We start from the raw sequence: 12,143 nt of genomic DNA, 5'->3' as shown, positions 1-12,143 counted from the left end.
ATATATATATATATATATATATATAATTTTGCTTAAATATATTTATACACAATATATTTAAAAATTTTAGAAGGAAATGGCAACCCACTCCAGTATTCTTGCCTAGACCAGGGACAGAGGAGCCTGGTGGGCTTCCATCTACGGGGTCACACAGAGTCGGACACGACTGATGCGACTTAGCAGCAGCAGCAGCATAGAACTGGGGGGCTGGGAATGGATGGCTAGGGAGGTGACAGCTTAAAGATATGGGGTTTCTTTTTGAGATTAAAATGTTCTAAATGGTGATGGTTGCATATATCTGCGAATATGTCTAAAAACCATTGAATCATATACTTTAAATGGGTGCATTGTATGATGTCAATTATATCTCAATAAAACCTTTTTTAAGTTTAAAAAAATTTTATATATGTATCATACTCTGTATCCTTTTGTAAGGATACATTGTATCATTTTTTTAAAGCTCCACAGGTGATTCTGTTTGGTAACCAGAGTTCAGAATCATCATTCTAAGCCTTTATACATTTATCCAAGAAAGTTTTTAGTGCTCCCAAATTGCCAACACATTTTAACCTAGTTTTTGCCCTGAGACAGTTGCTGTTAGATTACCTGGATTGCCGGGGGGAAAAAAATCTTCTGTACAATGCTTTCAACTCAGAAGCAAAAACCCTAATCAAATCAAGTTTATATATGATTCAAGACAATAACCAAACTATAAAAATGAGTTTCTGAAGGGGACGGGTGTGGCAACAGAGGGGTAGTAACACAAGAGTCTTGTGGTGGTGATTCAGTTGAGTATGTTGATTGTGGTTGTAGCTATAAACATGTGAAACTGCATACAGCTACACACACACACATACACACACACACACACACAAATCCGTGTATAACTGGTGAAACTTGAATAAGCTCTCTGGATCGTGCCAATGTCAATATCTTAATTTTGGTACAGTACTTTGGCAGTGTGGGATAGTGACACTGTGGAAGAGACCTAGGTGAGGGTGCATAGGACTTTCCTGTACATTTCTTCGCAACATCCTGTAAATCTAAAATTATCAAAAAAAAAATTTAATAAATTTTTAAAACTAAGTTCCTACAGTACACTGAAAAAATTCTGCAGCCTTTTCATGGTCAAATTCAATTCAATACACTGCTTTAATATACATCCACTACATAAATGATACATATTTTCATATGCCTAACATCTGATGCAGAACTGCATTAAAGAGAAAGACCACATTGGTGACAACCACGTTAATCCTGTAGAAGTATCGGAGATAAACCTTAAACGTTATTGGCTTTTAAGCTATTATTTTTAGATTATTGTGTGGTCTTATCCTCATGGGACACTAGGATTTACCTAAATAGCTGTCTCCGTTCACTGCAAATAACCCTGCTTTCATTCCTATTTTAAGCCAACAAGCCTGCCCTACTTTTGCAGCTTATTTCCTAATCTCCTCACCTGCCTTTCCAATCATGAACCAGTTAAACACCGCTTGCCTGGAAAATCCCATGGACGGAGGGGCCTGGTGGGCTGCAGTCCATGGGGTCACTAGGAGACAGACACAACTGAGCGGCTTCACTTTATTTTTTCACTTTCATGCATTGGAGAAGGTAATGGCAACCCACTCCAGTGTTCTTGCCTGGAGAATCCCAGGGATGGGGGAGCTTGGTGGGCTGCCGTCTGTGGGGTCGCACAGAGTTGGACACGACTGAAGCGCCATAGCAGCAGCAGCAGCAAGAGGTTATATTAACTATTATTAGTGAAAGTGGTATGTACATTTCAGGTCCTTTTATAACTGATCAGAACAAATTTTATTTCAATAATCGGATATCACTCTTTCAGATTATTCTCTCTGTTCTTTGATAGTCACTGAACTCACCTGTCTTAAAGAAACCATAACTTTACAGTGATCATGTGTTCAATAAAACTTGCACAATAGTAAAAACAACAACTAACTTACTTTCATGAATAAGTCCAATTACCTTTATTACTCTGGCCCTTCATTAAAACTATCCTATTTTATTTTTAAACTTCCACAAAGCCTTAAGTCACAAGAATAAAAGGTACCAAGGCATACATACAAAAAAAAAACCCAAAAACCTCCCACAAATTAAGTCTTACCTAGTGGGGCCACCGATCAACCGTTAAAGTTTAAACTTGAAAGGATTATCAATTTATAGAGTGAAGGGGGCAAACATTTCTTACCAGATATAGTCTATGGTTTAGTCATCTGCTCTTCCCGGTGGTATTAGTCATAGGAAGCTCCACAGTTCTAATTTTCTGTTACATTTTTGGGAAATTATCACAGGCTATACTGAGTACTTTTCAAGACAGTAATTAAGCTTCTGAGTATAACCAAAAATATGTTGCTTATAGTAAGAACTCACCAAATATCTGTTTCTGAACACATGATTTCCAAATTCTATCTATACTATAGAAAAGGAAATTTTCACTATTTTGACTAAGCATTTATGTTCTTTCAAAAGCTAGGGACACTAAAGTTGGAAAACACAAAATGTAACACTGTTAAGCTATCATTGCACATATACCACTTAAAATCAAACAGATCTGGGGCCAAATCTCACCAAGATTCAAGAATTCATTTAATAAAGAATAGTTAACATTTATTAAGCACCCACTATGGGCAATATGCTGAGCACTTTATATAATATGAAATATAATCTTTAAATTCTGAGGTAGGTACTGTTATCTCCCATTTTTAAATTAAAACAAGGAAAAGAAGTCACACAGCTAGTAATTAGCAGTTCCCATGCTCTTTTCTACACTGTCTTCAGTAAAGTTAAGTTTCTTAGGCTTTCACTTAGACATTTACTAAGCACCTATGGTCTAGGCACTGAATTCAGCATTAAGAATACACAGTTCTTGGAAACTTCCCTGGCAGTCCAGTGATTAAGACTCTACCTTCCAATGCAGTGGGTGCAGGTTGAATCCCTGGTCAGGGAGCTAAGATCCCACATGCCTTGGGGCTAAAAAACCAGAAGATAAAACAGAAGCAATACTGTAACAAATTCAATAAAGACTTTAAAAACTGGTCCACATCAAAAAAATTAAAAAAAAAAAAAAATACAGTTCTTGCACTTCAAGAGAACAGTTTAAAACAAAGAATAAATTAGAAAGAGTTTCTAACTAGAAATTATAATGAACAAAGAACATTAAAATATTTTCAGAAATTTGTAAAGCAAGTGAAAGTGTTCATGGGAGCATGTAGGAGGCAAATATCTCATTCTTCTGATGAGGATGAGAGCAGCTAATACATACTGAGCATTTACCAAGTGCCTGTCACTGCACTCTATGGAGTTTATTTAATCCTTATAACTATCTGGCTTTCCTGGTGGTTCAGCGGTAAAAAATCTGATTCAGGTTCAATTTCTGGGTCAGGAAGACCCCCTGGAAAAGGAAATGGCTTCCCACTCCAATATTCTTGCCTGGGAAATCCCATGGATAGAGGAGCCTGGCGGGCTACAGTCCATGGGATTGTAAGAGTCGGACACGACTCAGCAACTAAACCACCACCACCATCCTACAAGCTAAGTTTTATCGTCCTTCTTCCTCAAATAGGGAAACTGAGGTAAAACAAAGGTAAGTGATTTGTCCAAGGTTATGCAGATACTAAAAGAAGCCGAATTTGAATCATTCATCTGACTTCAAAGCCCAAGTTCTAAGACAATTACTCATACAGCCTCCTAGTAAAGGAGAAAAAGTTTCTCAGCTGTCCTCTTGGCTAAATCCTGAAAGACAAATAGGAATTAGTCATGTTAGGGGACAAGATTTTATATAGAAGTGGTGCAAAGAATCCTTTCACAGATACAGCACGGCATGGGATTCTAGGGGCAACAAGGAACAGGAACATAGGTTTGGGAGGGGGTGTGAAATAAGGAGGAAGTAACACAAGGTTAGAGGCTAAGCACGAGGGAAACTTCCGCATCAGCAAAGCTGAAGTTTACCCTACGGGCTGCAAGAGTTCATTAAGGATTTCAAGCACAAAAAAGATTCTTTATATTATCCAAGGATCATGATGGCAGCATGAGATTAGATTAAATCGCCCTAGCAAGAGGCTACAGCACAGTATTAATATAAGCAAGAAGTGAGAGAGGAAGATGAAGCAGTAGCTTTTGTAGAAACCAGAAGTCCACAGAACTAAGTCTGATAGAATGGGATATGACATGTAAGGGACAGGAAAGAGTCTGGCCTGATTCCCAGGCTTGTCATCTGAGCCAGTGACTAAATGCTAAGTGGTGTGATTAACAGGGATGGGAAATATACTTAGGAAATCCTTCCCATCTTCTCTGCTTCTTAGTCCTTTTTAATATTTATTTTATCTCTCTACCACTTTTCTCACTTCAGTCTCCCCAAAAAATAAAACAAGTCTGTCACAATATCTGTTTGGGTAATGTTTGAATGTTCCATAATTCTGAATTACATTTATAAGTCGATTAAGCCTGTTTGTTTGTTTTTAACACATAGCCATCAAAATAATCTTGCTTTCTCCTTAATGGAATCACTGCCAACTGATCACTGACAGTTTTCAGTTGCCCCTCGTCCTTCTCCTCTCCTTCATCAGGCCGCTTCCCTTCTCTGAACTTATTCACCCCTCCTCTCAATCCCTTAGTCAAGTATACTTTGTTTCTCCATCTTTACTTCTGCATGTTCTTCCACACCCAACTGTGTAGCTGCAACCACCTCTTTTCCTACTAAACAAGTAGCCATCACTCCACATCAGCTGTATGTGCTTTAAAACTCATGTTCTAAACAAAACTCGTGTTCCTCTCTTCAGCATGCCTTCACTGGGCCACCACTGCATCCTCAATTGACAGTACCTTTCCCGAGTCTGGTTACTGGAGGCATCTCTTAATTGTACTTTTTTTCTCTCTCCAACTTTATATTTTGAAACACTGAAATTCTATCAAAAAGTGAAAGAATATGAAGATGAATATCCATTTGCTCTTCACCCATATTCACCACTGGACTTCCCAGAGGTGCTAAAGAACCTGCCTGCCAAAGCAAGAGACGCAAGAGACACGGGTTCGATACCTGGGTCAGGAAGATCCCCTGGAAAAGAGAATGGCAACCCACTCCAGTATCCTTGCCTGGAGAATTCCATGGACAGAGGAGCTACAGCCCTTTGGGTCACAAAGAATCCAACACAACTGAAGCGACTGAGCACATACCACGGTAAACATTTTGCCACTTTTGCTTTCTCTTTTAACAAATAGATTTCTTTTTCCTAAACCATTTGAAACCAAACTGCAGACATCATGACATTTCAACTAAATGCTTCATCAGGTATCACCTCAGAATAGGAACATTATCCTTTATAACCACAATAGCCTATCACATACCCAAGACATTTAATTTTGAATTTCTATATCTAATATATACTCCATATTCAAATTTGCCCAGTTGTCCTAAAAATGTCCTCTATGGCTTATTCATCTTCCCCATCCAGCCTTGGCACTGTACTTGACTGCCATTTCTCTTTCATCTTCTCTCATCTAGAATACTCCTCTTGCCTTTTAAATTTTTCATCACTGTGACATTTTTGAAAAGTTCAGACCATTTGTCTTACAGAAAGTCCCATAAGTTGGATTTGTCTGATTATTTACTATAACTAGATACAGGTTAAACATTTTTAACAAGGGTTACAGGTGGCTCAGTTGTAAAGAATCCACCTTTAATGCAAGAGATGTGGGTTCAATCCCTGGGTCAGGTAGATCCCTGGAGAAGGAAATGGCAACCCACTCCAGTATTCCTGCCCGGGAAATCCCAGGGACAGAGGAGCTTGGTGGGCTACAGGCCGGGGGGCACAAAGAATCAGGCTCAACCTAGTGATTAAATAACAATTATCTCCTAGTGCTTATTTCATTCAGAATTTCACTCTCTTGGGCTGACACTGTCTGGACATTGCACCAAAACATCATGACTTGTTAGCATTCAATAAATCTAATAACAATCATCAAAGATACATATTTCCTTGGCCAACTAGTATAGCATATTTTTCTGTCAATCAAGCTAGAGAGCCTAGTTACCAAGTTGTACCCTCTTCTAATAACAAAGACTCAAGAAACTAAAAGATTTCATGATAAAAATCCAGTTTGCCAACAAAATAAAACTGAATATAAGGAACCAAAGTTCTCTCTGCATACATTTGAATAATTAGGTAATTATAAAGATAACGAAATCAGATATGACTTAGGTTAGGATGAAATTTTTAGACCTCAGCTTTTTATCTTTGAATGAAGCTAAAATTTAACATAAAAAATGTAAAAATAGAATGCTATATTCTATTAATGACTGCAACAAAGGATGATGATTAAAAAACACCTCTTTATTTCCATTAGTCCTTTAGCAATTCAGTTCAGTTCAGTCGCTCAGTTGTGTCCAACTCTGCGACCCCATGAATCGCAGCACGCCAGGCCTCCCTGTCCATCACAACTCCCTGAGTTCACTCAAACTGACCACCATCGAGTTGGTGATGTCATCCAGCCATCTCATCCTCTGTCATCCCCTTTTCCTCCTGCGCCCAATCCCTCCCAGCATGAGTCTTTTCCAATGAGTCAACTCCATGAGGTGGCCAAAGTACTGGAGTTTCAGCTTTAGCATCATTCCTTCCAAAGAACACCCAGGGCTGATCTCCTTTAGAATGGACTGGTTGGCTTTAGCAATTAAGTGGCACCAAAGCCCCAAAATGACTACAAATATAACAGAATTAGTTGAATAATTTTCTCTCACAGATATGCCTAAAAATTAGCTTTTCCCCCAAATGTTACTTTAATGGAAAGATACTCTGTTATCAAATACTGCTTAGGAAAAAGTTTTTAATCAATTCTTTAATTCACTTTAAGTAATGAGTCCTTTTGGCGCTAGTGGTAAAGAACCCGCCTGCCAGTGCAGAAGATGTAAGAGACAGGGGTTCGATCCCTGAGTCAGGAAGATACTCTGGAAGAGGGTCTGGTAACCACTCTGGTATCATTCATTGCCTAGAGAATCCCATGGACAGAGGAGCCTTGCGGGCTACGTTCCATAGGATCGCAAAGAGTCAGGCACAACTGAAGTGACTTAACATGCACACAAGTCCTTAGCATTTGTCTCTCCCAACGATCCAATAGCTTTTTTTTTAACTCTACAGTAAAATGTGATGTTACTTTATAGAAGAAAATTGTATTATCAAATGTCTGATATAAATAAGGCTTTCATCACAACCATTATCATACAGGTAAAAAGAACACCTTATTCCTGCTCAAAAAAAAAGAAATTAAGTGTTTAAATTAAGAGATCCTTTCTGAATTTTGAGACTTTCACTTAGACGTGTGAGTTTCAAACAGTCTTGGATGTCCAAGTGTTCAGATAGTTTGGCAGCTTGTTAATTACAATGGTAAACTAAGCATAACTGAAATACTTCTGACAAGTTCAACAGATGTGTGCTATATGACTTGCTCACAATGAATATTTATCCTTGAAAAAATTTCTTCTAGGTTGGCACTGTATCAAATGATTGAAAATATAAAGGATCAAAATATGAATATGAGCACTTTCAAATCATTCTAATGTTGACTGAAACCATTATGAAAGGATTTAGGTAAAATTACCATATTTACATTAAAAGAATATGAATTATTTGCACAATAAAAGGTTTAACATGACATATATTCAATTCAAAGCGTACCAGTAGATGGAAATACAGCTGATCCTTGAATAAGGAGGCGCTGAAGGGTGCCAACACTGCACACACTCTAAAGTCCACTACAACTTACAGTTAGCCCTCTGTATACACACAGGTGGTTTCTCCATACCCAAAATTCCTCCCTATCCATGGTTCTACATCCTCGGATTCAACCATCTTCAGATCATGTAGCACCATAGTATACTATTGAGAAGATCCACGTATAACTGGGCCTACAGTTCAAACCTGTGTTGCTCAAGGCTCAACTGTATGAAAAGTATTAATGAAAGTACAGTAATGAAAAGTATTAACAGCAGTTGCTTCTGTAAGGAATGAATATGAAGCCTTTGTTTTCTTCCCTTTTGCCTTTCACAATTTATAGGATTAAGCATATATTTACAAGAAAAAATAATTTTAAGCCTTGGTAAATTCATTGTCATGATATGAAAATGGGAGAGGGAATGAACAGAAAATAAAAGAGGTATAAGTACCAGAGACAGAAGGGTTCAGGGTATACTTGTGGAAATAGTCATTTCTGGTCATACTACTCTTCTTAAAAAATTTTAAGAAAGCCGTGCGTGCGTGTGCGTGCCAAATCGCTTCAGTTGTGTCCAACTCTCTGCGACCCTATGCACTGTAGCCCCCTCCCCAGGCTCCTCTCTCCATGGGAATCTCCAGGCAAGAATAATGGAGTGGGTTGTCATTCCCTTCTCCAGAGGATCTTTCCAACCCAATGATCGAACCTGTCTCATATATCTCCCGCATTGGCAGGCAGGTTCTTTACCACTAGAGTTACCTGGAAAGTCCAAGAAAGCCATAGCCACATCTAGTCCCAGTGCCAGAATATTAAAGAACCAGCAGTCTTCAATGCGTGCTACAAATGACTGTACATTCTCTGACTATACAATTTACTTGAATTTCAAGAGAATGGGAGAACTGTATCAAAAAAGAAACCTGACTTCTGTTAAAATCCATTCAGCCACCAAATAACAAACTTAGACAATGCATTCTCCCTATCTGTCATGTAATGCCCAGTGAAATTTCCTTGTTGTTGCTGAAAAGATTCAGTCCAGAGGAATAAAAACTTTTTATAAAAATCACTGTCAAAGGAAAAAAAAAAAAAAAAATCCCTCCAACAGGAAAAGAAACTTGGAAACCAGAAAAAAAAAAAAATTAAGCTGAAAGATTTTCACAATTCAATTATTTGAGTTTCTGCTCCAGACACAAGTAGTGATGCTCTAGTGCATATGGACTGTTCTAGAAACTCACACATATATTAATTTTTAAAACAAAGAGGAAACAAATGAGCACCTATTGGGAGTACACTGCAGATGGCTCTCCATAAACATTTAATGAGTGAGTGAAATCATAAGAATTTTTATATTTTTTAAACACAAAATGAACACCTTCAACTGGGAGAGAAGAAACCAGCTGCCAGGGAATACAAGACAGACTGTATTATTGGTTTCCATGCTGTTATCCATGGGATTCCACCAGATGTCCTTTATATTATAGAAGAGGTATTTTCCTCAGAACAGCTTCTTAACTTATAATTTCATATGCTTTCTGATATTTTTCAAATGGTTCATAATACTACACTGTCTTAAGCTTTTCACATCCATTATGTCATTTGCATGGCTGAGATGCTTGAGGAAGAAAGTATTATTAACTCTATTTTGCAGATGAGATTATTAAAAAAAAAAAAAAAAACTGGGTTTAACTAAAAACGCAAGGTTAGAAAAAAAAAAACAGCCAAGGTCACAAGTAAGCTTGAGAAGCAGGAGTAAAACCACAGGTCTAGTCCTTCATTTTAGGCAAGTTGCTGTTTAAAAAAGACACTTAAAATACAAATCACTCCCACCCACCCACTCTTCTCCACCATTCGCTCAAGCAAAACAATTAACTAGACTTTAAAGTGAACAGGAAATGACAGAACCAAAAATAACTGGGGTGTGGTCTCACCTCTGAAAAAGATTTCCAGCTGTGAATAAATGCAAACAATTCTGGCCAGACAAGATAACATTAGATCAGATTTAGAACCCAATACAACCAGGGGACCTTAGCTATAAATACAGTGACACCTTACTTTCTTAGAATAAATCTCAATATTTCAAACTCAGGAAAATGTAGATAAAAAGCAAGGTAAGTCACCAAGAAGCCACAATTGCTGTGCTCAAGTTCTCATGCTCAAGTTTTTACATACTAGACAAACCCATACAATCTAAGGGCTTGAAATCATTCATGTTTCATTTCTTTAAGAGTAATCTGATAACACGCAGTCATTTATAGTTTCACCAAAAAACAAATGTGAATCATACAGACTATGATGGTGTTCACTTAACTATGGGAATGCCTAGCAATAAGTCAGCACCTGCATATTAGCTGCATTTTATTTTACTTTACTTCTGCATTTAACGATTTGAAAGGGTCATTTTACAATGACCTTTGTATCTTTTATATCACTTCCTTTATAGCTTATTGCACGTTATGGTAGAAATTACGGGCTACAATGGCGATCAGAATTTGGGATCTGTAAAGGTCTGAGGACTACCACTAAGCTTCACTCAGATCCTATTTATTCTGACTTGACACACTATTCTGGTTTATCTGGTTTCCCTGCCTACTTCAGCTTATAAGTGGCAGATTAGAAGGGCATATTTTGACAGATAAAGAACAGCACTGAAGGAGATAAACTAAAAACAGACAAAAGCACTAAACTGGTATAGCAGTGAGGAGTCATTTTAGCACAGGAGGAAACTGCCAACACCCTTATATAGCAGAATGCACCGGCCATATTAACTGCATGGGACAGAAATTAATGTACATTATGATGACCTTGATTTATCCAAGAAGACTGTCTAATAGATTCTAAATCTTAAAGAGATGGTTATATACCCTTGATGAGTTATAAACTATGAAAACTGATATTAAAATGATCAAAATAATTTAGCAGTTACAGGGCTGTCAGTTATATGACCAATTCTCTTAAATCCCCAATGATAGCAGACAAATGCTGAGGAGGTAAATCTCAAAAATCCCATTATATTTAATAAATATTATATAGTGTAGATAATTAACATTTATGAGCAACACTTTTGATGATGACTTTCTCGGTGGAAACTACGTAATACATTAAAATTATATACTGCAGACAATCAACATTTATGATGCTTAATGTTTCTGGAGGTGGGGGGGCCCTAAGTTATAACTAAAACTCTTTTCCTTCATTGACCATTCAATCATTTTTCTCCACTAAGAGAAAAATGTTTTTTCATCACCAATCTTGGTTTCTTTTCTCCATATAATTACCAAAATAAAAAAATAAAAGTATTTTAAGAGTTCTCCCCACTTACAACTAACCCCTTTATCTAGAGATCACTAACACACCTGGATCTTGGTATATTCCCTTCTTATAAAATAATGCTTTCAAACCCAGTATTAAAACAGAGAGAAGAGTTGTACTTAAGTCTTATGTCTGAACAAAAGAAGCACATAAATTAGCGGTTATGCTTAAACCACTAATCTTAAGGGCAGAAACAACTACAACATAAGGAACACTTTAGTCGATGTTGGACACCTGAATCAGAGAATATCATTCTCCAAGTCTCTATGGCCAAAAAGAAAATAAAACGCCAACAATCATGTCAAGAGATCTGTAGATCCCTTTCAAATATCATAAAATGAATTTATTTGTATTTACTTCACTATATTCTTTCTTTTAGTAATAACAGTGACGTGATGATCTGGAGAAAGTGGGCTAAAAGGTACATGGTATTCATACTTAAAAAAGGTTGGGGAAGGGGCAAGAAATATCTGACCTTTCAGAAGAGGAGCGGCAGAAAGATCTGACTTGGAAGAGCCTTCTTAACACCCTGCCCACATCACCCTAGATGGCTTCCCCTCAGGTAAGAGACTAAAAAGATGGAGATCCAGACTCTTTAGGGGTTGATAGGATTAGAAACACCCACCCTGCCTGGAAATCCGACACTACTGGAGACAAACGAGCAATCCCCACCTAGCTACTGGTCCAGGTGCTACAGAAAACGCCCGGCGCCCCCGCCGGGCAGCCCCGGTGGGAATCCCCGCCTCCCGTCTCCCACACCCCCCTAGGTCCTCCTCCGGGATGGGCGCCGCCCGGGACCCCGCCGCCCCCCCCGACTCCCGTCCTCGGCTCCTTCCCTCCCTCCGGCCCCGAGCCATCGCCCGGCCGAGGGCCGTTTCCCGCCGATCGACTGGAAGGCCTGGCCCGCTTGGCACCTTTGATGACGCGTTCGGTGGTGGAGAGGTGGAGGTTCCTCCCGGACATGATCCCCTCGGCCTCCTCCCGGTCCGGGGAGATCTCCAGACGTGCGCCCCCGCCTTCGCCTCCAGCGATCTCGGCTCCCCAGGGCCGGTCTACCGGCCGTGCCCCGGCGCCGCTTAATCAGGGCGGCCAAGGCACCAGAAGGAGGCGGCCGCAGC

The 12,143-nt window shown here is 38.8% G+C and overlaps 1 protein-coding gene across 5 annotated transcripts in view; it reads right to left on the bottom strand.

Annotated features, from left to right (window-relative positions):
- PPP3CC (protein phosphatase 3, catalytic subunit, gamma isozyme) overlaps positions 1 to 12,143 on the bottom strand; it is an 85,630-nt gene extending 73,487 nt beyond the window's left edge. For 3 of the 5 annotated variants that reach the window (XM_010845473.1, XM_010845475.1, XM_010845474.1), the window contains exon 1: positions 11,940 to 12,137. In XM_010845473.1, the coding sequence (XP_010843775.1) occupies positions 11,940 to 11,988 (49 nt within the window). In that variant the 5' untranslated portion in view covers positions 11,989 to 12,137. Of the gene's footprint in view, positions 1 to 11,500; positions 11,890 to 11,939 lie in introns of those variants that run through there. The other 2 variants (XM_010845476.1, XM_010845477.1) reach the window with 2 other exon arrangements.

This window comes from Bison bison, unplaced genomic scaffold (assembly GCF_000754665.1).
Source record: "Bison bison bison isolate TAMUID 2011002044 unplaced genomic scaffold, Bison_UMD1.0 scf7180017864217, whole genome shotgun sequence".
Lineage (NCBI taxonomy): Eukaryota > Metazoa > Chordata > Mammalia > Artiodactyla > Bovidae > Bison > Bison bison.
Note: the sequence above shows the minus strand (reverse complement) of the source record. Positions and strands in the feature narration are given on the sequence as shown.